A 26,758-nucleotide genomic window follows, 5' to 3' on the forward strand; every position below is an offset into this window, starting at 1 on the left:
CCCTGCGGAGAACTATTTGCTGAGTTTGATGTGGGGAACGCAGCCAAAGTTTCTTAAGAAACGAGTTATCTCTCCGTCCGCCTACACTGTCACCCGTGGCTTCACCGCTGTGCACTGAATCATTCAAACACTTTGCACTTATCTCTGCCTCAGCATTCAGGCTGCAGGGAAAGTAACAGGAAACAGGCTTCTCATATCTTTGCACATTTTTTTTCAGAAAAGGGCAACTTCCATGTGCTTTTGTGACAGAGAACATGTTGATAAATGCCATTGATTTCTGCCCTCAAGCCGCACAGGACCACCGCTGACATTTCATCATGAGGTACTGATGGCAAAAAGGAACAACAAGAACAATGTCATGTATTTGGCTACATTATATTCACATTAAATCAAGGTTTTTGGAATGTATTTCTTTAGCAGTCCGGTCACATCATTTCCTTGGGTTGGTTTGTACGCTGGCTTTCAACATTTTTATAAAGGATTGATGGGAAATAAATGTTTCCCACTTGCTTCTTCAAGTCAGAAATAACAAATAAAAAGACAAAAGAGACAAATGGGCCTTGTTCCCTTTCCTTTAATGGATCTCTACCACAGAGATCCTTGTGGGTCAGCTTACAGAACTGTTCAGTTTGTCTTCATTGGATGGTTTTTTATAACCTCAAAGCTTCTCTTGCTGGTTATTCTGCTACAATTGAGACCGACCTGCAGTTATTTAGGTTCTTTATGCTAAGCCGGCAGTTTGCAAGCTCCAGCCTGAGGTTTATTGCATTAATGTCAGAACAGTAATTTTAAGAAAGAAAAAAACACAAATCTGAGAATTGAGCTCGTTACTCTTATGATCACCCTGATTAAAAACTAGAAAAGACCAGTAATTTCATCCATATCCAAATGTTTTTCCGGCATTCTGTTGTAGACTCAGAAATAAGTGAGAAATGCCCTCACTGACGTCATGAAACAAATGGTTTCTGGGCATATTTAGAGCACTTGTTGGCAGGTGCTGGTAGGAGGTTAATGTTTTTGCCTGACCGAATATGTGGTGGACTAATTGTTTGTTTGTGTGAGGGGTTGTTGATCCTGTAGGTGGTTTGACGCATGTGTCACCATCTGACATTAATATTGTCTCTGCTGACTTAATTAGCAGGCTGTGGTTCTTAAATCTTGCTGTGCTGCAGACCCACTTTAATTACCACTGCCCCTCTTTTATTCACACTGACAGGACGTCTCATCAATCACTACACACACACTTATACTCCCACGGACACACTTATACTACCGCAGACGTCAGCAAACCAGCAAAGCGCCCGCCCCATGTGGTATGATGGTGGGCGGGGTGAGCAAGCACATCGTTCCCTGCAAAATGTATTTATCCGCCCAAATCGCATTGAAAATGTGCCTTATATCTTCTTTGATTTAATTGGTTCTGGAAGAGGTTGTTTTCATTATTTATGAGAACAACAGTCACAGAAATGTTGTGTTTCACCATTTGAAAGACGAGGAGAGGAATGAGTTTTCGAGAACTCAAACTGTCAAGAGATGACAGAAATTGTAGATGTGGAGAAAATATGGCATTAAGATTTGGGACAAATTAGAATCCTGAGATGTGAGACGGTTCTGTGCATAAAGTATCAATGATGAAGGTTTTTTTTGTTGGATTTCAAATGAAGCGTATTATTATTTGTTTTGTTTTATTGCAGTTTCTTTTGTGATTCATTGCAAATGAAGCTGTCGTAACAATAAGTGATATTTGAGATATAACATAATATATTAGAAGATGAAGATAAAAGTGAATGATTTGCATGAGAAGATAAACGCCGGCATCAAGCACCGAGCAGTAGACACTCGCTGAAACCGCATGCATGTGTGTGAATGGGCCACAGAGGCTGGCTTCTAAGTGTTTTTTTCTCATTTTTACTTTGTACATTTCATGACATCACTTCACATCACATCACATGTTCTGTTTGTGTGTTTCCCTCCCTCCAACTCCCCAAACCTCAACAATTAAACCCGGACACAGAAAATAAATTGTTACAAAACAACCTGATTGCGTTGGCTCTGCTAGTCTCCCGTGTGCTCTGGAGGCCGACGCTGATCTTTCTCTTTGCTTCCCTGTTTTACTTTACTTGCCGAATTATTGATCTGGTGAAAGGAACAGAAATAAAGACAGGAATTCATAACCTTGCATTTCAGGAGGACAAACACAACCATACAAACCGTCACATTTCACTGAGTACGACAGAGTTTCTACCAGTCATCGCCATAGGTTTACAAATCTCCAAGGACATGCTGAAGACCCAACATGGTGAATAATAAAAGAGCAAGACAGTTGTCCTCGACAGCAGCATTCATTTGACCTCATTTGGATACCGATAACAGAAGAGACGTTACATTTGGTGTTTGATGTGAGGAATTTCTCCCGCATTTGTGATCAAATCATCTACTGTATAGAAACGTTTGTGTCACCATGACTGAACAAATAATTCAATGATAAATAACCAGAGAGAGGTCAATAACCTAAGAATGATGCATTACAAGTCTATCTTTAGTGTCATGCTGATGGAAATGATCAATAGAAACCGATATCACAAAGTGGTGTGTATCTCCTGCTTACAGCTCTGTGCAGTCAGAGTAGATCGGATACCATTGACAGCCTAATGCATTGGGGCCCGTCCATGTTCCTGATTTAATTGAACAGTAAACAATATTTGAGTAAAGTTTTCAGTCCCACCGGCAGCTTGAGAGGCTACACGTAAAGTCACAGAACTTTCTAGAGTCCCTCTAGAAAACCTCTGAATTTACAGTCTTCGCTCTGTTTCTCCCCATCCTCCCTTCACTCCAGCGCGCACAGCAACGCGAGCTGGGCCTCCAGCAGCGTGGTATTGCGTTTAGTACCAGCGGAACAGTGCGTCTAAGCGTTGCTCCGGGCCAACGGGGGGGAGGCCGCTGGCAGCCGTGAGGTCGCTTTGCCGCGCGCAGGAATAACCAACTAATGCCAAAATCTGCATCGCTTCACAGGATGGACTCTACGTTGCTACTGTATCAAAGAACACTAGTTAACATTGGTACTTTTTAATTTTCTTTATGCTGGGAACAGGAAAATCCGCTGTGATGAACCTTGAGTTCTGCTTTGCTCAGAATAGATGATCAGTAGTTGCAGTTGAGCATTTGTTGATTTCACTATCTTAACATTTTGTTATTTTTCCTGGCTCAGAGAGCTCTCCCTCCCATCTGTGCAGAGTTTGATAGATACAGTTGCAAAAACAGTAACCAAATATTAGAAATGACCTCTTAGTCCTGGCTAGACAGCCAGGCAGCATGTTTTTAAACAACTCGCACTACAAGGAGTGTGTGTACCTTTCATCAGATGAAAGTAGCTGAACTTTTTTCTGTCTTTAACAGCATGTTTGTCTCCTCTTCGCTCAGCTGAATATTTTCATGCAAACAGATGTTTAATATCTGGACAGTTTCTGAGGGGCGCAGACAGACAACGCGTGGCTTTCCACTGAAAATAACCAGCATCTGGTTAAAACGTCAGTGAGGAACGGTCAAGTAACCACCATACGCTTACATGATGTCATTGCACAATTGGAAATAGCTCCTTGCAATCGTGAGAATTAATGTCATAAGCCCAGATGTCCTTCATCTAGATGACGGACACCTAGGCTTAAATTTTATTGAGCAAACTCCCATCAAATGTTTTTGGTCCAGTTCTCGGCCCTGGTTTAGTCCTGTGCTCTGCAGAAAGTATTGGCAAAAAGGGTTAATGAGAGGAACTATTTTTTCATACATTTCAAACATGGATCTTACTCAAAATGTTTCTGATCTGAGGAGCTCCTCCATTTCAGAGTGCTTCAATGATCACCAGCTATTCTGATGCCGCTGGGTGTTTTCCATTTGTGGTCCGAAGAAGGGTGTTGAAAGGTGCCTCGACCCCATAAACCACAGACTTGGCATTGTAAAAGCAGGTGGGCTCCAGAGGCCAAATAGCACCATTTGTACGAGAAATTGAGGAGGAAAATGGGGGCGAGACGGTCTCATTTCATAGCAGGAGGAAGAACCCACATGTTGGCCAAACACTTGATTATTTGAGTCAAAATGGTGACCAAAAAGGACAACAATCAGACAAATGATTGGCTGTCTGGTCCAAGAGCAGCACACCCTGCAACATGCCTAATCGGATGTGCTGACAATGCCAATGTAATATATGGAGATTTAGTCCAGCATTGACTGTCAATTCAGTCTGAATTCCTTTTGTGGATTTTGGAATCAGAAATGAATGTGCATAAAGTCAGCTGCCTTTTTGTGTGACTCGTTTTATAGTGGTATTTCTAGAAGAACCTATTGAATTCAAATATTAGTCTAAGTGAATGGTTGCCAGATCATGAACCCTCTGATGGCAGTTTTCTTTTGCCATTTTATGCTTTTATTAGAAAGCTAAATGAGGGACCGGCGTCAATGTTTGGGGTTTGAGTGAAATCCTTGGACTGTTGCAGCCATGATATGTCCTTCATGCTTCAGCAGAGGATGCATCCAGCTGACTTTTAAGATCCTGTGATGTCTCCTCTGCCTTTCCAATCCATGCCAGTGCCCACCTACGCCCTCGTCCCTCTCAACCGGCAGACGATTCTCTTTTCCTGAACTTTTAAAAGAACGTTTCCAGCTGCTGCAAGCTCCCGGAAAAAGGAAAACAAACATAACCACCTGTCCTCAGTCCGCAGCTAGAGGACCTAAGTCAGAAAAACACAATGCCTCATTCATGGTTCCAATGTGTAAGTGACAGATTTACATAATGCAGCTGTAAAAACCTAAAAGTCCTTGACGAACATCTGGAGCTTTTATGGGGAAAAATAGGACTTTTATGCACATTTTTTAGTTTTCATCCAGGTATTTTATATATTTTGATAAATATCTGATAACTCGACAACACTGAGTACACTGAGATCATGTATTCAGAAAACTGAAATAGAAACCCTCTGTGGGAGCAGGCGAATCCACCATGCAATGGATCTCTCTGGATAATTCATACCGCAGAGGTTATTTGTGGCGCAAAACTGTGTAAAAAAAAATACTGTGTATGAAACTGAATATGTTTAGTCGATCAGACACCAAAAACAAAAGATGCCCCTAGACTGAAGACACTGTCCCACTCCTTGTCCCTGTCCCTAAAGACAAAACGGGCCAATTTGATATAATTTGTTTGAATGCAGGTAGGACGCTCCAGTATCAGGGGACGTTTAGGACTCAACTATTGAGACACTATTGGGACACATTCAACCTTCGTTACGAAGGCTGAATGTTGACAAACCGACCGCAGAAATGTTGCCTAAACAACCAACTTCTTGTCTGAAAAAGTCCTAAAAAGTACATTCCGTGACCTCAATATACAAGTCCGATCTTAAAAGCATCTAAATACAGTGCATATGTACACATAAGTATATATCTATGCGTGAGTATTTCTCATATGTACGTATAAGTGTACATAGCGCATAATGAGTGTGTTTCATATATGCGCGTGCATGTTGCAGCGCATGTGTGTGTGTGAGTGTCTCAGTGTGTGTGCGTGTGTGCATTTCAACAGTGAAGGTAGCAGTGTTTCGTTAGTACGCGTGAGAGCGTCTCGGTGGTTTATTCCAAAACGGCCCCTCGTGTTCCAGTGACCGCATGCTTCATGTAAACGGAGAGAAGCGCAGAGCGGAGGAGACTTGACTCGACGCGCGGAGACGCGCGGAGACGCGCTCACGGACTGACGGACACATGGTTAAAAAATAGCCTTCGCGACATTAAAGCCGCCATGAAACAACCGGACGGATTGAGCCGTGGACATCGACGCGCTGGACTTTCTCAATGGGAAACGGGGTTTCTCTTCAGACATGTGTTCATCTGTCTGTGGAGCTGAAGAAGTTTCAAAGAGCCTTTTTGTATCTCTGGATCTGGTTGTTCAGCTGGACCAAGAAGGATATCTGAACCATGTAAAGGTGGGACATTGTTCATTTTAAAGCTAAAAGAATGAGGTAGATCGGTTTGGGCAACATTCAAGCTTTGACTGGCTGCATATTTGTTGAAATATATGACAATTATTTGTAAAATAACGTGTTGACTGTTTTATTACTGTTATCATACTTTTCATTTTCATTCTCTTTAACGCTGCTTGGAAAATATTCTGCAAATTGCTTGTGTGTTTTGAGAAATAATCTATGGTTAAAAAAAAATTGTCTATCCTCTTAGCAGTTCCAAGTTGCCATGTAAGGTTGCAATTTACAACATTCCCATAAGCCATAGTGGGGTTTTCTATTTTTCTACTATTGTTCGCCCTCCCGCCAAACTTCAAAGAATTTTTTTAGTTATTTTAAACTCTTTTGAACTCCCCAAATTGTGATATTATTAGTGTCTTAGTTTAGCTTCAGTGCTCTTTAATTCTCCTTAACTGCTCTGGTGATAGTGGTGGAGAGAGTCTCCTATTCCAAAATCTCTCACAGATATTCCTTCATGAGATTTGGCGACTGCAGCCATATCCTACTATCCATATCATTTTATTTGCATCAAACCGTTTCAGTGAGTAGGCCTACTCGTTTCCTGTATCTGCACTCAAGATTTCTACAGGAATTCTCACATCGATTAATCCTTAGCTTTTCCTGTTTTAATAATACCTCTAATATCATCAAATCGCCAGCATTTCAATTGTGTTGACCCACAACATATTATCCTCTTTCTTTTGCAGCGTCCCTCAACTGTGGACCTCTTGACCTTCACAGTTCAGTGATGTTAGCTTTGAGCCGCTGCAACTCCTCCGCTTCCCAGCCGCTCCCTCGTCCCTCCAATGACAGCGGAGGGAAGGTGGAGTTTAGGGTGGCTGTTGAAGGTCTGTCGCTGCAGGAAAACCACACCCATGGGCAGCCCACCACCGGCGGCGTTGTCGTCGTCATTCTGTCCATGACATTGGGCATCATCTCCAACATCGTGGCTCTCTTCATCCTAGCCAATGCCTACTCGCTCCAGCGTCGGCGCACCAAAGCCACATTTCTTCTGTTTGCCAGTTCACTGGTGGTCACAGACTTCGTCGGCCACGTGATCCCGGGTGCCCTTGTTCTCCGACTCTACCTCTCTGGAGGTGCGCACCCCGAGGACTTCAACGACTCTGATAGGATGTGTCAGTTCCTGGGTGGCAGCATGGTCTTCTTTGGCCTGTGCCCACTCTTTATGGGCTGCGCCATGGCGGCTGAGCGTTGCCTGGGTGTCACTAAGCCGCTGCTGCACTCATCCCTGGTAACCAAAACCCGAACAAAGATCTGCCTGTCTGTCATCTGGCTGGTACCTCTGTGCGTGGCCATGTTGCCGTGCTTACGGCTCGGCTCTTACACCTATCAGGAACCAGGTACCTGGTGTTTCATCAAAGTGCTCAGTGACACTCAGGAGGTGGATTTGGTGTTTGTGGTGCTGTTCTCCGGACTCGGTCTGACCTCGCTGGCCGTGGCGCTGGTGTGCAACACCATCAGTGGACTGACCCTGGTGCTCGCTCGGCTCAGGAGGAAGCCCGGCTCCCATCATTCAGCCAAGTCCCATGACATAGAGATGGTTGTGCAACTGGTCGGCATCATGGTCACCTCGTGCATCTGTTGGAGCCCTCTGCTGGTGAGTAGGACATGGTACAACAAGAGCATGGCATGCGGTCAGATCCAAAGGACATCACCCGTGTGTTCCAATAGCTAAACCTCCATACTATTGTATGGCTGTGTGGCTGGAACATATTTTAGTTTGTCCCAATAATTAGTATGTCAAATGCAGTATGCCAAAAAACAAGGATGTTCTTCTGCATTCAATTTCATTGTGCAGTGTGCAAGTCAGGCTGGTTTTATGTTTTTCCTGACAAACAATCCTTTGCACAGCAGGTATATGAGAAAGATGGTGATGGTTCAAGGTGCTTTGCTTTTATGAAGTAGTGTCTCCTAGTTAAATGCACACTGCATGCAACAGCATACACTTTGTAAGTGTATTTTTTCACCACCAATCAAACAGAAAACTGAAAACAGTTGTGTGTATGTGGAGGGACTTTAAGTCATTTTAGTGCCTCTATTTTTGCAGAGGATAATCAGCAGCATTATGTCACTTCATGTCACTGAAAGATTAGCAACAGATTTAAAATAGTGTTGTAATTTAAAACCACAACAACATATGACAGTGGTTAGCTGGATCTAGAATGTAAAATATCCTCTGCATTAGCACACTGGTATGGACCATAGAGATATTATGATATATTATATGACCAGTCAAATGTCCTGATACTCTTTTATTTTTTTAATTTAATGAAGTAATCATTAGCAAATCTAAATCATTTAATTAAATTGAATGAGAAAGTGTGTAGAATCATTTGAATGGTAATGTATATTGATTGAGTTATATTGAGTTAAAAGTGTATATATTATTATATTGTCTCTCTCCTCTTGGTTAATAATTGTAAGATTTGGATTTGAATAGACTTAAAAAAGTATAAACTCTAATCAATGGTTATTAAAACAGGAAAACACTAATAAAGGTTAAAAAATACGCATAGCCCCAATAGTAAGGAAGAGAAGGTCTCATAGAAATAAAACATGCAAAATACGATGTCTATGGAGGGAGTAACAAACACTGATGGCAGATTCTGCTGAAGCCTCTTTCAGTTACTAGAAGATAGTTTTCTTCTGAGTATCATCTTAATGGGATCAATAGTCAATTCCAAAATACTTGATCCGTCTCACATTAGATTACGTTCAAGGGCTCTTGACGCCCTTTCCGGCTCCCTGCAGCTGTGTGTGTGTGTGTGTGTGTGTGTGTGTGTGTGTGTGTGTGTGCAGCGATCCATTCAATAGATCAGATGATTCACACTTAAATTAACTACTATTTACATTGTAAACAGTCTTGCATGTGATTGAAGTAATCAAATTACGCTACATAAGAGCTGTTAATAATATGAGTATTGATATAAAAATGGGTGATTCTGCCATGTAATGTATTGATATCAAAACCACATTAGGCTCTAGTATTAGCAGTAGTAAGGACCAGCTTTAGAGCTGCGCCCCACCTGTTATCAGTTCAGATGGTTGCTTGTTGGGAGAATAAAACAATTGGTTCATGCAGTGTGTTTGCTCTTATGAGGTTTAATAATTGCAAGCACGTGTTTCTTGCAGATCTTGGCCCTGATGTCTGTGATCCACTCCTACACAGGCTCTATTGGAGAAGACTTTTCCAGCTACAAAACTCTGATGGTGATGAGCGTGAGGCTGGCCACGTGGAACCAGATCCTCGACCCCTGGGTCTACATCCTGCTGCGCCGCACGGTCCTCCGCAAAATCTACCTCATTGCAAAGTGCCAGGCAGGACTCAGGGCTAATGTGTTGGGCCGATGGGAGCCCTCCTCTTTTCGTAGCTCAGAGAAGAACGTCAACCAGGTTTGAAATTGAGAAAAAGAGTTGAGGATTTACTTTGTAAACAGGTCATTGAACATTTAAAGGACTCACCTGACCAAGACCTTTAGAACGAGGCACCTGTAGATACAGGAAATGAACTGTTGATACAATGGTGGAGTCAAGTGGATTAGCAGGTTGACTTTCCTCTGCTGGTCCACTTTGGAAAGGTTTCATGAATTTAAATAAAAAATATCTCGTTCATGCTTCTGTTTTATAAACATTTACCAGTGACTTTGTAGTCAAACCTTTCAAATGAAAGCAAGCTAATGCTGTGATTTTGCACATAAACTGTAGTTGTTTACTTGCAGTAGGTCACTTACTGCAAGTAATATTACAGAATATTCTTTAACGTTACCCCCATTTGAAACTCTTGGTACGTGCACAGGTGTATATGGTACAATTTGACTCCACACGGCCCTGAGGGACTCCAACGTTTGCAGGAGTGGTACTTACAGAAGGACTGAGGATTATTTGGTTTTATTTCCTAACTTGATTTTCACCAGCTTTGGAAGTAAAAGATCAACAGCATTTGCTCTGTAGCAGATACATGAGGAAGAACGATGCTCAATCATTGTAACCACCAGAGGCAGTATTTAGATTGTAATCATAATGTTCATTATTCTGCTCAATGTGTTTTATGGAGGAATGTCAATGTTGAAATATTGTGGTGTTTGTGTAGTTTGAATATGCTTTTCATATGTTTATACCGTAATTTGTATGTTAAATGATGTAAGATTGTATAAGTTAATACTTGAATGTAATACCCTCAACTTACAAAGGATATGTAAATATAATTAAAACATTTCAATGTGAACTTACTCTGGATTTTTGCATTTCTTTTTGACTAATTGTCTTTTCCTCAATTTTCCTTCAAAATACTCTAATTGTTGGGTTAATGAATATATTGCACAACATACAATGGTGAAGTTATAGACTCTTCCTGGTAGCTGAGCAGTGCTGCAGGTTTGAATATAACTCCTAAAAACACAAGTGTTATTGATTTGATCCGTTTCAGTATAATGGAAAAAGATCATTTTGCATTGCAGTACTTTCTATCTGCTGTTGAGAACTAATGAAACACATCTTTACTCGAGTTGTCGATTATTTACATCTGCTGACAATGTGATCTGCAGCAGGGTAAGCTTCACTTTGAATGAAAATGATGATGAATCAATCATTCCCAAAGGTCTTGATAATAACATAATTAATCAATAAGGTTGTTGAAGAAATATTTTTGATTCAGGTTTAACTCTGTTGCTGTTTCTATAAACTATGACTTTGGAGGAGGTGCAGGGCTTCAATGAAATATTACCAACTTTCTTTTATCTGTTTGCTCTTCTGCATCGTCTCTTTCCACATTCCTGACCTGGAAACATGTAGTGATATCTGACTCACCTTGAAGAGCTCATTTAACACTGTTTTGTCTGGTGTGTCATAAACTTGGAGAGTCCCCTACTGGATATCTGCTTAGTTTTTGACATCAGTTTTTTCAAGGAGCATTCTAAAATGTTAAAAGGCATTAAAGATACAATTAAATATCAAAGTATAACTGGAAGTAAAATTCCAAACTGTAATTAAAGTGGCGTTGTATGTAATACATCTCTCTCTTTCAGTCTCTATGTAATCTGTAATGTTTCTGTGCAGATGATGAGCATGATCTATGTTAACGCAAACCAGCTAAGGACTAAATGCAAATTAAAATATTGCACTTACAATGCAATGGCAGAATTTTATGTTTAAAGTAGAATCACACTGATTTGGCAGAGCACAATGTTTTTTGAAATTGAGCTAAAGCAATAGTAAAACAGGGTTATATAAAAAAGAAAGCATTTAACATTTACAACAAAAACACCACTGGGTGGCAGAGTACTACAATTTTCCCAAAACGGACAAACATATACGTATAAATAAAATATATATAAATATATATATTTAAAATATATCAATAGTGGTATGCAGCAATTATACAGGGGTTCAATTATACATTGTATTTCATTTATTGTTGATTCTCAATTACATTGCCAGCCTTAAGGAACCTCAAGGTTTACAATTCACTATGATAATGTAGGAGAGCTAGAACATCAATCATGTCAATTACTTGAGGGAGCATTTGCAGTAATTTTGTGGGATTATTATATCTAATTCACTTTGTTGTTCTATAGACCTGAATAGATGAACTATTGAGGCAATCGTACCTGTATTAATTACATATGATTACCAAGTAGAATCATTCACATGTAATATTATTTTACAGTACATGTGCAAATAGAAGTTGCTCGTCAAAGACGCCTCCGACACCCCGGCCCGATGGGCGGCGGCGTGCACCCCAAAGTCAGTTTATAGCGCACGGCCAATAAAACCAAAGAAGAAGAAACAGACGTCATCCTCAGGCCTAGTGACCCTTTGATGGTCCGTGGCTAACGTTACGTTACAGCGAAACGGTCTTGGCCGCTAGCTGTCCACGGTAAGCCTTGACTACTCAAGCGGAACTTAGACAGAAGTCAGAGGTGAATGACAACAACGCCCCTGATGACAAATGAACAACAATGGCGCTGGCGTGACGTCCAACGTCTGCTAACGTTAGCTGGCTAGCACCAAGTGGGCAGTCAGTGCTACAAACATTAGCCTCTGCTAACTAACGGCCGCTGCCCGCCGCAGCTCCTTCACTTTAATTGGATCTAACGTTAAATATAGCGTTCTACAGACGACGGAGGACGAGAAGGTAATGCTGCGCTGTGCGATACGCTCCGTGTTAATTAGAGGCGTGCTAAACTACCGACACTGATGCACACGGTCCTCATCTCGTTCGTATCCGAAACGGATTGCGTGACGTTAGCTGTCATCAGACCGTCATACACTAATGTCATTTATTACATTTCATTTGACCACACGGAACCAGTTATCTACCAGTCGCGCGCAGACTAACGTACTCGTTTGCCTCTGAAAAGGTGACAGCCTCGATCCGAAAGTCGTGACAGCATGGCGGCCGCTGCATCGCAGTGGGATGAGCACCAGGCGTACGAGGAGCTGCTGTACTGGGACAGCCTCATTCAACAGGGCCACCGCCTCCTCCCGCACGACTTCGACAGGTAGCTTTGGCTGTGGTCTTATAATCCATCAAACAGCTAACGTGGGAGTGAGGCAATCATTTGTTTTGTCAAATTAATCATATGCAAACTATGTGTACTATGTACTATATTTAATTATAATACGGGAGGACGAAATCCGGCGTTCTGATTGGTTAAGTGAGTCACGTGGTGTGTACTGTACCTGTTTACATTGACCGGAGTACAGCCTCTCGTACCTTATTGCTTAAATACATAAGTAAACGTTAAATATGATTTACAGTTAATGATAATACAGAAAAAAGATGGAAAAACTAAAGCAGTCGTCCTCATTTTGTTTTTTCCTCTCTCCAGATATGAGGACCTACGATACTGGTATGACTGCTTGTGTTATGAGGAGGAGCTGCGACAGTACCATGATTACATCTCCGTTATTGGCGAAATTGAGGACCATCGGCACCTTGAGGTTTTTGTTTCACCTGTTTAAGTGTTTACCCACAGACCGATCATTTATACACTTTTCAATTTGACGCTGATTCTGCTTGTCCAATCCTCCTCAACAAATCTGAACATCTCATTTTTTCTTGCAGAGGATGGTTCTTCCTTTGGCATGAAAGAGCTATATGCTGCTATATGCTTTTACAAAAATAAGATCCGGTGTCACTATTCATATTTTACTTCCCAATAATTGTTATACTTATCGTATGAGATTTGAATCAATCCAAGTAGCAAAACACTAATTGAAGAAAGCCAGAACTGCTTTTGAAGTTATTTCTGTAATAAATATCTTCTTTTGATTTCTCTATAAACACAAGCTATATTTCCTCATCTACAGTGTTTATCTTTTTCGGATTTACCAATTTAGGAAGCTGCAGTCCCACAGGTGTGCGCAGGGCCGCATGATCGTCACGTGATGGCTAAACACTCTGAAGTGTACCCTTCACCAGAGGAGCTGGAGGCGGTGCAGTCAATTGTTTCCCGAGTGGAGTGTGCCCTTAAGACTGTGTCGGACCAGATTGATATCCCAAAAGATAACAAACCAAATACAGAGTTAGGGAGGTGAGTGAAATGTCCAAATGTTGTTCCTTTGATTTAAAAATGTCATCAAAAGGTGTTCAAAATAAGCCCAACAGTTTTCACTCTTTATATAAATAAATTATTATATCCTATTCTTTACCCCTTCATCTGTTAAAAGTGGTGAGTCACAAGACCGGGTCCTACGTGGGGTTATGAGGGTCGGCCTGGTGGCCAAGGGACTCCTGCTGACCGGAGACAAGGACTTGGAGCTTGTCCTGCTTTGTTCCAGCAAGCCTACCACCACCCTGCTCAATCAAGTGGCTGAACAATTATATGCACAGTTAGAGGTAGGACTGCGTAGTCTACCCTCATTTGTTTTACGTGGTTCTCCATAAAAAAACCATTTATATATTTAGAAACCCCGCTCCGATTTTCTTATGATTTGTTCCTTTTTCAATAGGCAAGTTCAGCTGCGACGTATAAAGTAAGCAAGTGTCCAGAGGACGCAGCACTTGTTGTGACGAGCACTAAGGAGTCGGCCCTGACTCTCACTATCCACCTGACGTCACCTCTGGTCAGGACAAAGCAAGAGAGACAAGCTCCAGAAAAGGACGAGGAAGAAGAAGGTACGTATGTTGGTTGGGTCTCCAACATCAGCTACCACAGCCTGATGTGTGTTCTCAGTATGCTGACACTGTACAGCTCCATTGATCTGTCACTATGCACTGACAGCTCGAACCCAACAAATGTCGTACATCTTCATCTCATTAAACATCAGTGGAGCTTGTACAGTGGCTGCCTTAAACCGATACCAGTGATCAAGCAATGAACGTTGGCTTTTCACTGACCCAAGAGTCCTGTCATCGTTTTCGGACAAACTGGCTTTTTCCAGAACAATACAAGAGTGAAAATCAAAAACCAAACAGACGCTGTTCATTCTGGTTGAGTGGTTCTCATGTTTTAAAGTGAAGGCTTTTCAAGAATAACAAGTTGAAGCGCGCATTGCATGTACTTGATGCTGAACATATCCATTTGGCCCCAGCTGCAGCAAAACTGATGTAAATGTAATAGGAAACTGACTATAAAGACGTGTGTGGCTTCCCTTGGAAAGTTTAACTGGACAGGAAAAAAGTAGCAACAATTTAATCCCTTTTTTTTATAGATGACTGAGTTGGTCAGTGAACTGTTTTTGCATGAAATGTTTTTGCTAGGGAATCTAAAGCCAAAATACATTAATTTAAAGGTTATAAGTGAGTCCTGTAGCCCCACAAACCGATCCATACCTGCCTCAGTGCAGTTTTAGTCTATTTAGTGCACTTCAATTAAATAACTCAAGTAATAACTGTAAACGTACATTTTGCTGCCAAAACCCTTCAGACTAGATCAGGTGCAGTACCGACAATGTAGAATGCAATGATTCAATAAGTACTAGTTAATTAGTGAAGACCAGGGACCATTGAGCTGGCAGTCTTCATTCCAGCTGATCCCATCAAGCCAAGAGTCAAATGTTTCCAGTTCATCTTGCATTCATATATCAACAATTTCAGCTATTTTTGAAAACATGAATAACGCGTGTCAGATTAAGTAGGCTACATACAGTATGTTATTATAATGTATGAGACACACACTTAATTAACGCTACAAGTATTGGGTCAGACCCTGTTTCAGGGATACCCGATAATAAAGCAACATTGTTATGAGTGTTATGTAATCTAATTATAGTTACTGTTATGTTGAACGTTGAGAAGAATACAGGCTCTGGATAGTACCCTAATAACCCTAAACCTTCCTTAGTCTGATCTATACATTTTACAGAATGAATATCATCTGATCCTGATAGATCCGTTCAACTGTATTCATAGTGAAAAGAAAAGAGGCCATTATTATGAAGGCCAGTTTATGCCACTTTGGAATGAGGGGCTCCATCAGTTTTGCTGCAGTGTGGGGCACACGTGAAGATTATCTAAATGCTTGTGATTTACAATTTATTACCTTTTTAGTTTGTCAAGTTTTTAGGAACGCTGGACCTTTGACCAACTGGACACCCTGTCTCAGGAAGGGGGGAAAGCAGCAAACCCAGGCTGAGGGGCTGGGGGAAGGGGGTGTTACTGCAGTCTATCTATTGCCTACATTTACAACATGCAGTGGAATGTTGTAAATGCTGATGTGTCTTTGTGACATTTTTTTACTTTCACACACTGCAAAAGTTAGCTGGCATCTGTGACCGGTGACTAGTGTCGTTGTTTGGCACCCAAGATGTACGCATTACGTACTTAGAACTCCCTTCCCCCGCTGGTTTCCGGTTTGGGGGAAACTGCTACTCCCTGAGCTGCGAGACAGAGCCGACCCCCTTGGTCAAACTGTACCTTTTCTTCTTACCCCATTTCGCCAATAGCGACGCGAACAGTTGACGATCCGCCGGACGTTCTGGACAGGCAGAAATGCCTCACTGCCTTGGCGTCTCTCCGCCACGCCAAGTGGTTCCAGGTTTGCATTCACGTCCTTATTTGTGCATAAGGTTGAGCTATTTCTTTGAATGGTCTCTATTTATTTTCAATTTAGAGACCGTGACAGATCTAAAATGTGCCCTCAGTTGTTGTTCATGTACTCTTAAAACTTATGAAAGGTGAAAGCGTGTCGGAAGTTTCAGAATTTTGCTTATATGCTCATAAAGACTGATCTGCTGATCCGTACCAATGACACTTTCTATAAACACCCGCCGATCATTTACTTTATCTATCTTTACGGAACTCTCTCAGTTTTAACTGTTTGTCCACAACAAACAGAATGTGGACAAAGCGTTGTGATAACGTGTGTTTGTCTTAACAGTTGTTGATTTGGGGACGGCTCAATTGTTCTGACCGCCTGTGCTCTGTTTTCGGATCGTTTTGTGAAGCCTCAGAGCACACGTTTGACGTGGCATCAGAGGCGGCACCTCCTCCGACTCAACTGGCTGTCGTTTGTGTCTCCAGGCCAAAGTCAACAATCTAAGTTCTGCCGTCCTCGTGATCCGGATCATGAGAGACTTGTGTAACCGTGTTCCTACCTGGACGCCACTCTCCGGATGGGTGAGGTGGCACCTGTTTGGTTTCTACACAACTGCATCTAGGCTAAAAAAAAATTTTTTTTGGAAGCTCTTCATCAGCTCTTTGATCAAAACCGTGGAACTTGATAATTGGTGTCTAAACTGTGCATCTCATCTCCACGCAGCCTCTTGAACTGCTGGTAGAGAAGGCCATCGGTACGTCGGAGAGACCAATGGGAGCAGGCGAGTCGTTACGAAGGGTTTTGGAGTGCGTTGCATCGGGAATCCTCATGGAAGGTAGACTGTTTTATTGAGTTGTGAAACCAGGATGTTTGTACAATGGCAGCAACATTAATCCGTCGTGGTCACTGTGTCTGTGCGAAGACGGCCCTGGAATAAAAGACCCGTGTGAGAAGGAAACGGTCGACGCCACCGCATATCTGTCTCTGCAGCAGCGGGAAGACATCACACAGAGTGCCCAGGTAACGGGAGGATGCCTGGACATCCACCAGATCACACTCGTATTTCTGCGAATAGTCTCTAACATTTGCATTTTCTTCAGTTTGCTTTGAGGTTGTGTGCATTCGGACAAATGCACAAGGTGTTGGGGATGGACTATAAACCCATAAAGCCACGGATATCAGCAGGACCTGGCGGCAGAGAGGGCACAGGTACCTGACAATCTGACCTACACCTTCTGTGCTGTTCACAAAAAACTTCCCCGAAACATTCTGTTCTTCTGCTTGTTTCTGCTGTTTTATGCAGCACAAATCCCACCTGCTGGACACTTCAACCTGCCATCCAAGAGACCTCACACAGAGATGGAGAAGGAAGGGGAGGGGCCCCAACTCAACAGCAAACAGAGGAAGTTTCTCAAATTCCAGAAGCGCTTTCAGAGGAAATCATGTTAGTAGTGAATATCACTCTGCTGTCGGCTGTGGGCCTTTTTAACTGTGAAATGAGCCGTGGGTTTATGACGTTGTACAGCTGTTACAAAAAACAACTGTACATTGTCAGCTTGCCTATTTAAAGGACACTGGATGTAATTTCAATCAAATTGAATATTTATTCCAACGTTTTGTACAAATACATTATATACAGTGCATCCAGAACGCTTGACCTTTTCCATATTTTGTTATTACAGCCTTATTTCAAAATTGATTAAATTCATTTTTTCCCTCAAAATTCTACACACAATACCTCATAAAGACAAAGTGAAAAGGTTTCGCAAATTTATTAAAAATAAAGAATTGTATTGAGCAACGGCTGTGAATACTTATGTACTTGTGTGTAGAATTTTGAGGGAAAAATGAATCAATTTTGAAATAAGACTGTAACATAACAAAATGTGGAAAAGGTGAAGCGCTGTTAATATTTTCCGGATGCATTGTACGTCCACATGCATTGAGATGCCAGTTTATTATGAACACTTTGCTAAATCTAATGAAATCTAGGGGTGTCCAGAGCTAAGAATTTAGTTTAGAGTTTTGACCAATCCGATTTAATTATCGTTGAATTATGTTTTTGTTTTTTTGCTGGTTTGTTATACGATACTCATAGTGTATGTGTGTGTTGGTGTGACGCTGTGCGCAGTGCTGAATTGAGGATATCGATAGACAGATTTGGCCCTTTTGAAGCTACTCACAGACAGAAGGCAGTCTGTTTCTATTCTTTGCTTTTGATAGTCGCCTTATGTTGTCATTTTGCCTTTCTGAGGCTGTCCCAGGAGGCTGCTGCGACGCTCCCGATAGTACAACTTATGGTGATTTATTCCTGCACACTAAGGAGATTGATTGAAAGCACGTGAGTTATTTTCTAATCTGCAATAACTACGCAATATTAATAGGCTTATATTTATGCAAAATAGGCAATATCATGATGCAATTCAGATATTCAGCACCCTCATACAGTGAGAATGAAATCTTTTTAAAAAAATTTTTTAATTACATTTTCCCGCCACTGCGACAATTCAACTGTGAGACTGGCATTCAAATAAGGCTCCTTAGATCAAATGATTGACTACTGAAGGTCACCCCTAATGAAATATAATGTCTATCTACTTAATAAATTGGCAACGCAATGTACATAATTATTGAAATGATTATAGTTGCAGCAGGTTTTAATGTTTGTATATTTCTGAAGTAAATTGCTCAGAAGCTATTGTCCAAGGATCAGCATTACTTTTGTTAAATTGTTGTAGACTTTGATGAGTATTAAAGGATATAATAGCACATAAGTACACAGTATGTGTTGTAGATTAATCACTAACCTGGAAATCCTTATGAAAAACCCTTAACTATATGTGTTGCTTTCAGTTCACCTGATCAGGAATGTTTTAACCCTGCTAATAGAAACTTGTTTATGTTCTTTCGATGGGCTTAAGAAATATGGAATTATTTAATCTCCACATTGCAATTGTATCGCTCTTATTTCTGCCTTTTCTCTACCTGTCCCTTTTCTTTTTTTTTCTCTGTAGTCACAGATGATTTCAGCATGAATGCCGTGATGCGTCTAAACCAGTACAAACCCGGCCTGGAGTACCGACTCATATCTCAGACTGGTCCGGTCCACGAGCCGGTCTTCACGATGGCCGTGGACTTGAACGGGAAGCCCTACGAGGCGACGGGGCCCTCCAAACGAGCTGCCAAACTTAATGTAGCCACCAAGGCAAGAGCTTTGTGTTCTCTCTTGTTGACATGAGTTACTTTAGTGCTAAAGCTAGTTTCCGGGTCAGCATGGCATCCGGGGTTGTGAATTAGCATTGTGTTAATCGCTTCCTGTCTTCTCTGCTCAATTACAAACCCAAGCTCGACTTGGTTGGTTGCTGAAAAAACCTACCTGTCGTATGACCATTTCATCCCACGTTGATGTTGTGACCTTTTGTATTTCTCAGGTTCTGCAGGACCTCGGTCTTCCAACAGGCTCAGAATCTAAAGCAGAGTCTTCTGGTGATGTTGAGGGAACCCAAGACTTAGTAAAACCTGGCAGCGCGGCCTCTTCTACATCGGAAGAAGTACGGCTCTCTTTATAAGAACTCCCACACTTTAGCTCCGTCTCGATCCTTTGCTTTCATCAGAGAGTTAAAAAAAGGGTTTGGAGTCGTGTGTGTAACAGCCATTGTTTGCCCATTTGCTTCGAATAGAGCGGTCAGGGTCCTATCTTGACCAAAAAGGGGAAGAACCCTGTGATGGAGCTGAATGAGAAGCGCCGCAGCCTGAAGTACGAACTGTCTGCCGAGACGGGCGGCTCTCATGAAAAGTGTTTTGTCATGGAGGTGAGTCAGCGGTATCGTCTGCAAAAAACGATGCTATAAAGATAATCAAATCATTTCTGTTCTCTTTGTGGTATATAAAACACTTTTATCCCCGATGGACTTTCCCAGTTGTCTGACTTGGCTGAGTCTAGACTCTCTCACAGGAAGCGATGCTTGCAAATAAACAAAATGCCTTACTGTTCTCCTGTCCAGGTGGAGGTCGATGGGCAGAAGTTCAAAGGGAGAGGTTCCAATAAGAAGGAAGCGAAGGCCTACGCTGCCCTCACTGCTCTGGAGAAGCTGTTCCCAGACGACGACAGCAACAGGAATACTGCAAAGAAGAAGGTCACTTACACCGACATGGTAATTCATCCACTTGATAGCAGTGTGAACGGCCTGTATTTGGACCATTACGGGTGATTGTGGCTCTTTATATGATTGTGGCTTCCCGGTATGAATGTATAATTGTTGACTAAGAATACATCCTCACTTATGGAACTCTTCCTTTTCATCTGAATGTCCGACGGCATATCTAACACATTGGCCTCTGCGTGCACATCTCGGCTAAAAGCGTTCGCTCTTAACAACATATTGTCTTCCGTTTCCTGTCTAACAGCACATCCCCGGGTTTGGCACGATCCGTGGCATTCCTTCAGACTGCGGGACTCGCGGCTGGGGTCTCAACAGGGGCCGTGGCCGGGGCCGGGGCAAACCGTTTCTACCTGGACCGAGCTACAACAAGGGTAAATACTTCTCCAGGTGTCATTTTAACAATAAGCTCCTTAAAGTACACTTGTGTGTACTTGTAAATAATTGACTAGATATTCTTTTCTCCCCATTTTATTTTAAAAGCTAACTACAGTTATGAGGGCAACACCAGCGCAGGTTATCGTAAGTCACTCCTCACCTGAATACACCTACACGTACTTCTCTGTTTTTGCCGTTAAATAAATCGTATCAAACACAGCATTGATGTTGCTCTTGTTTCATCTGTTTTTAGATCAGCTCTATATTAACAATGCAGCAAGCACCACAGCCGAATGCACTGGGTCAGGCAGCAGCATTGGCTACGGCACCTTTTACCCCGAGGGCAGCGACAACTTCGCCTCCCAACCCGTCTCCAGCTCCGATCCCAGCGCCCCGCAGGCGGAGAGCTACCAGTCGATGCCTCCTCCTGCTGACCAGGAGAGCCCCTACAGCTACGGGTATGGAGATGAGAAGAAGAAGATGCTGACCCAAGGTCAGAATGAGGCCCTGGCAGGAGGCTACTCTATGTACAGTACAGCTTACCCCAGCTCTGTGACGGGGGGTCAAGCGTACAACAACTACGGTGAGTGAAGAAATCTACTTGCATATGTACAGCTGATCCGTCGCTGCGTTGATGTGGTGTTTCAACAGATAGATAAAATAACGCCTTCTGGTTTGATGTCACTCCACAGGCTGGGGAAACCAGTCATCTGGCAATGAGCAGGGATACGGCATTCACCAGGGTTTCGGAGGAGAAAACCGGGGCTCGTTTTCTGGATACGGAGGCATGAATTACTAATCATCCCATCGTGTCCAGACCTTTGTATCGCATTATGCCGGTTTGGTGTTTTCAGCTCCTTTCTGGTGAACAAAGTTTTAGGTCAAAGATGCAGGCTAATCTTTTGAATAAAAGGTATTTGTTTTCTTCCTCAGTATCCCTCATGTCTATGTTGACAGGAGTGTAAAAATCAATCCTTATGTCGGTTTCTAGGGTTGTTGTGTACTCGTTCTGTATCAGTAGGTTCTGTTTTTTTTATTTCTGCTTGTAGCTGTGTCCTATAAAATGCTCAAATTTCACTTGTAAAATAAATATTTTTTTGGAGCAAAGTTTCTTTGCATGTGTCTGCTATCAAATTTACATTTGATTTCAAAATTATTATGTGATTATGAATGTCACAGTCGTATCAATCATGTCTTCAAAGGTGTAATAAAAAAAAAACACTAAAAAACTAAAACTTTCCTCCATAAATTCCAAAGATATTCCTCACATCTGCGTTACTGGTAATGTTTTGTTAAACCCATGAATGGCTTGTGCATTGCCTGCAGACGCTCCACAGTATCAGCCGCTCTAGTGTGCACGTAGTATCACGATGTGGCAGGTAAAGTTTATTTGTGTAGCACGTTTCAACAACAAGTCATTTGAAAGTGCTTCACATAAAAGCATTAAAACATAAGGAAAAAGAAAAGGACCTTCAATCTTCATTTGAAGCCGCTAAGTCTCAGCAGACCTGCAGTTGTTGTCTGGCCGTTTAAAAAAAAAAGATAAGTTGAAGCCTCATTGATCCCTGTGAGGAAATCTGGTTATGGAATGCAAACATTGGTTGTTTCCTCAGGGAGAACATTTAGGCACAAGCAGAAAAACCAATATGTAAATATATGTAAAATGTGCATACTGCTAGTGTGTTCAGCAGTCATTATTATACTCTAGGTTCTGTGTTTCAAAATGTGGAATATATACTTTATACATATGAATGAATAGTATGAATTGCTGGAATGTCTTGTGTGGGATACTGCACACATTTGAAATGACTCTTCCACCGATATTGTGAAACCGATTTGAAAAAAAAAAAAGAAGCACAATTTAATTAAATGTGGCCACTGCCCCTAGTCAGCTATTAGAGCTTCCTGTCTAAAGTGCCTTTGACACTGAATCTCAAACTGGTAAAAGCTCCCTCCAGTGCTACAGAAGACTAGGTACTTGGACAAGGTAGTACTCCTGACAAATACACTTTTTTGACATCTGCATGTGTTACCAGTACAACAAGTTATGAACGCAGCTGTTATCTGCATCTGGCACGCTTATTTTTTTTTATCATGTAAAAATGAGTCGGTGACAGCTTGATTCAGGAGAGCACACAATAAATAAATAAATAAATACACAGTTCTAAATGAGATAATGATGGTCTCAAAGGCGGGAAGAGCGCAGTCAGTAACAGTGTTTTCCTGTTAAAGTGAGAAGATAAGGGAGGGTGGAACCCTTTGATAAGACAAAGTGGAAGGACTGCTCCCTGTGAGTCCGACCCGTTGCCCGAGCCGTCAACATTTACCCGCTGAGATAAACTCAAGAAGCCACCGCTCTGGTTCCCATATTATCAAACGGTCCAAAATGCTGAACAAAAGGAAGAAGGAAAAGAGTGATTAACGTGGAAGTGGAAGAAGAAGAAGCGGAGTCTGGACACCAGCTATAATAACCGCTGTGGATCACATGCGGCCCGGATGACCCTGCAGTCTCGAGACTGAGTCAAGGGGTGAGCAATGATCATGCCCCTGACCCTCCTGCAGCTTCCCCTCCAGGAATCCTGATAAAAGGCAGGCGGGAGAAGCGCTGCGAGGACGAAGAGGTTCCCGTCAGGTCATCCTGAGCTCAACCCACCAGTTATCAGCTGTAAGTGGTTTTTACTTTGACTCTTTCTCTGTCTTGATGCAACAGGACCGAGGCAGTTCTTGATCTGGGCGATGTCTCTGTCTCTGTGTCGGTTTCTTATTCAAAAGAGGCAGAGATGAAATTACACGCTTTGACATGGAATTGTGACCTCTGACCCCCCTCAGCCTCACAGACGTGGCTGCTTTGATTAGCTTCTATTAGCTGCAGCTGTGACATGTCTGCTTTAAGCTGCAGCCAATCACAACTGACCTTTCAACATGAAAGCAAGTGAAACTTGTTGTTATGCAACAGGGAGGAGACAGGAAGTGTATGTTCACACGGCACGCTGCCGCTGGCTTCAGTTCTTGTTTTGACAATTTCTTTGTATTGTGACTTCTTAGCTTTTGCTGTTTTGTCTTTTTTTAAAGATGCGGCTCACACTGGTATACATCTTAATTGCTGCCATTCCTGTGGCCTACTGCTATTCTCCTGCCTTTGAAGACCTGGTAGAAACTGGCAGTGAGTATTGCTTTATATGGGCTTTTATGACCTATTAAACCAGTGATTTCCTGGGCTGGGGCAACGGGGGGTCGAGGCTTCATCATTCATCACCAACCTTAACACACAGCAACGACTGTTTAAAAGTGTGGAAAAAGAACGAAAGCAAAACCGACATGAAGACTCAACATGCGCTGTGTTTGAACTTCGCCCCCTTCTCCCCCCGAGCGGAGCAAAGATAAGACATAGCGTTAGGAATCAAGCAATATACAAAGATGGACAGACCTGTGACAGGTAGCAAGTCTCACAACGTGACCACCTCAACAACGGCTGAACAAAACAGCTAAAGCTAAAAATGTAAAAAAAAAGTTAAAAGCTGGAAAGTAGAACGAGATTTCTGTCCCTGTGCTTTTAGAGAACTATGGGGAATGAGACCTCCGTGTGTAAGTGGGCAGCTATATGAATCAGGGAACATTTATTGCCATAATATGTCAGACATGCAAGGAATTTGACTTGACGGTTGGTGCATAACCGCAGACAATACGACAATACACAACAAGACGACAGTGCACGAGTAATCAAATATAATGCTATGAAGCCCACTAAATTGAAGACACTCTGAAACCCATCACCCCGATCACGTGAACAAGCCCCTGAGTTTCTCATGGTGGGAGAAGTTTACACTTTTATGTGTCTGCATTCTCATTTCAAACACTGGTTTGAAAAAAACTTCCTGTTAATTGTGGAATTATGTCTATGCACAGTTTCTCACTATAAATATTTGATGTACATTGACTTGAATGAATGTTTTAAGTGGGAAGGTGAAGTAAAAATTATTTATTTTATAATGCAATTAATTCAAACCAAAGAAGGAATGACTTTCATTTTTTTACTATATAAAATCAAATTATTTTTTTAATCGAGGGTCTTAAAATGTTTCTATACACTCAAAAGGCCTGGGGGGCAGAAATATGTATTAAACGTGACGTCTTGCCGCCTCAGACTATCTGCTCTTCACAATTTTATGTTTTCCTTCCAGGCAACCGAACCTCCATAAAGTTCCTGGCTTTAGGAGACTGGGGTGGGGTGCCTTATCCCCCCTACATCACTGCTGTGCAGAAGGCTACTGCTCGAGAAATGAGCAAAGTAGCACAGCAGATGGGAGCTGACTTTGTTCTGGCCCTTGGCGATAACTTCTACTTCAGAGGTGTGGACAGTGTCGATTCGCCTCGGTTTCAGGTCAGTTGTTAACTGAAGGTCTCTTTTGAAATGTCGTGATGAAGCAACATTGTGGCAGTAAAAAAATAGAAAATGTCCCCCTGAATCCTCCTATCAGGATACTTTTGAGTCGGTGTACACCGCAAAGTCTCTCAAAATCCCCTGGTATGTGCTTGCTGGCAATCATGACCATGCAGGCAACGTCAAAGCCCAGATTGAGTACAGCCACAAATCTGACCGCTGGTAAGGACCATCTTTAAAACGTCAACGCCTCAAACTGTACATGGATAAACTTAAGTATCACACCTCTGGGTTCTTCTTTTTTGTTTTTAAATAGGAACTTCCCCTCCTACTATTATGAGCTGAACTTCCACATCCCCAACACCGGGAAGACTCTGACCATCATCATGCTCGACACCGTGTTGCTGTGCGGTAACTCTGACGACTTCCTGGACGAGACGCCCAGAGGCCCTCTGCGCATGATGGACGCCAACCGCCAGGTGACGTGGCTGCAGGAGCGATTGGCTCAGTCCAGGGCCGACTTCCTGTTGGTGGCCGGCCATTACCCCGTGTGGTCGGTGTCCGAGCACGGGCCCACGGCGTGTCTGCTGCAGCGGGTCAAGCCCCTGCTCGTCAAATACAACGCCACCGCTTACCTCTGCGGCCATGACCACAACCTGCAGGTTGGTTTGTGCGACGCGTAAAGGCCTTTTGGCAAAGGCCCGCCGTCTGCCTCCCGTCCCAATCGTGTCTTTGTCCCCCTTCGCTACAGTACATCGAAGAGTCCGGCGTGGGCTACGTGGTGAGCGGCGCTGGCAACTTCCTGGATCCCGATATCCGTCACTGGAATCGCGTTCCCAAAGGTTCTGTGAAGTTCTTCAGTGGGAAAGCTTCGACGCTGGGAGGCTTTGTCCATGCAGAAGTCACAAAGGACAAGATGTTCTTGACCTTCTTCCAGGCTACAGGCACTTCTCTCTACCGCACGGCGCTCTCACAAAGGAGCTTTGAGTAGACCGGCTCATCGAAGCAATAGATGTTATTTACATACAGTATAGTCTACGTAAATCACTACTGTTAATCGTTTTTAAACAATTATATTTGTCATTTGTATTTTAAAGATTTATTTTAAAAGAAATATGATTTTATTGTGATAAAATAATAAATGTTGTTCCTAAAAAGTGTCGCGTTTGCTTGGTTATCGCTTGCGGTGGAAAAGTCTCTAATGCACTTTAGTTGTATAGATTATGGGCTTGTGCTAGATTCTAGGACTGTACTGTATTTTTTTTTTATTTCTTCGTAATCTGAACATACAGTGCCGTCTTTGTTCTTGGTCAGGTGACTGCCATGTACTCTGCTTGTTTAAACTCTGTAGTTCGATGTTGATTGGAGCACAAAGGCTTGTATGATTTAAACATTTTAAAATGAGGATTATAATTATAGCCCGTGCTTACACTTTAGTGAGATACATTCCTGGCTGTGCAGAATTAACATGGTGGTGTCTGAGCTGGCGAAGAACGCGGGTCATTGTTTTCATGGTGCTCACACGCAGAGTTAAAATACAGAAATAAGTTGACTGTTGGAAAATGCAAAGACTTTGCTAACTGCTTTGTCAGGGGACCACCTGGTCTTCCACCAGAGGATTAGGCTGAATGACAGATTGCCGCCGACCAGGATAAACTCTGCCAGCCAACGAATAACTGGGTAAAGCACAACCTATGATATGTTTTTTTTCTACATCCTTCTGCTGACATTGTTTTGCTTTTACTGCCCTAATTTCTTTACATAAGGAGGATTTTGGGCTCTCACCTCTTTTATTTGCATGTTGTGTAACATGCAAATAAAACTGCATGT

The 26,758-nt window shown here is 42.3% G+C and overlaps 3 protein-coding genes across 7 annotated transcripts; all 3 read left to right on the forward strand.

Moving 5' to 3' along the window:
- The first annotated feature begins 5,511 nt into the window (after positions 1-5,511).
- LOC120824801 (prostaglandin E2 receptor EP1 subtype) lies at positions 5,512-10,255 on the forward strand. The gene is made up of 3 exons (XM_040185880.2): positions 5,512-5,972; positions 6,716-7,626; positions 9,162-10,255. Exons 2-3 carry the CDS (start codon positions 6,757-6,759, stop codon positions 9,426-9,428), a joined length of 1,137 nt encoding a protein of 378 aa, XP_040041814.1. The 5' UTR covers positions 5,512-5,972; positions 6,716-6,756; the 3' UTR covers positions 9,429-10,255.
- A 1,484-nt stretch (positions 10,256-11,739) lies between these two features.
- LOC120824757 (interleukin enhancer-binding factor 3 homolog) lies at positions 11,740-21,654 on the forward strand. Of its 4 annotated transcripts, none has more exons than XM_040185781.2 (20): positions 11,740-12,162; positions 12,389-12,529; positions 12,860-12,971; positions 13,371-13,564; positions 13,701-13,869; positions 13,983-14,148; positions 15,918-16,009; positions 16,495-16,590; positions 16,733-16,844; positions 16,932-17,029; positions 17,110-17,218; positions 17,313-17,453; positions 19,024-19,214; positions 19,441-19,560; positions 19,690-19,821; positions 20,014-20,163; positions 20,417-20,543; positions 20,653-20,691; positions 20,801-21,130; positions 21,240-21,654. In XM_040185781.2, exons 2-20 carry the CDS (start codon positions 12,420-12,422, stop codon positions 21,344-21,346), a joined length of 2,595 nt encoding a protein of 864 aa, XP_040041715.2. In that variant the 5' UTR covers positions 11,740-12,162; positions 12,389-12,419; the 3' UTR covers positions 21,347-21,654. The 4 variants fall into 4 exon arrangements, with proteins under 4 accessions (XP_040041715.2, XP_040041716.2, XP_077936455.1 ...); XM_040185782.2 differs by having other exon boundaries at positions 11,740-11,904; XM_078080329.1 differs by having other exon boundaries at positions 11,816-11,904; positions 13,096-13,564.
- A 614-nt stretch (positions 21,655-22,268) lies between these two features.
- acp5a (acid phosphatase 5a, tartrate resistant) lies at positions 22,269-26,085 on the forward strand. 2 transcript variants are annotated; one of them, XM_040185891.2, is made up of 6 exons: positions 22,269-23,212; positions 23,620-23,710; positions 24,729-24,928; positions 25,026-25,150; positions 25,245-25,590; positions 25,680-26,085. In XM_040185891.2, exons 2-6 carry the CDS (start codon positions 23,620-23,622, stop codon positions 25,917-25,919), a joined length of 1,002 nt encoding a protein of 333 aa, XP_040041825.2. In that variant the 5' UTR covers positions 22,269-23,212; the 3' UTR covers positions 25,920-26,085. The 2 variants fall into 2 exon arrangements, with proteins under 2 accessions (XP_040041825.2, XP_040041826.1); XM_040185892.2 differs by lacking the exon at positions 23,620-23,710 and having other exon boundaries at positions 22,838-23,212.
- Positions 26,086-26,758: the final 673 nt, after the last annotated feature.

The sequence above is a fragment of the Gasterosteus aculeatus genome, chromosome 9 (assembly GCF_964276395.1).
Source record: "Gasterosteus aculeatus chromosome 9, fGasAcu3.hap1.1, whole genome shotgun sequence".
Classification (NCBI taxonomy): Eukaryota; Metazoa; Chordata; class Actinopteri; order Perciformes; family Gasterosteidae; genus Gasterosteus; species Gasterosteus aculeatus.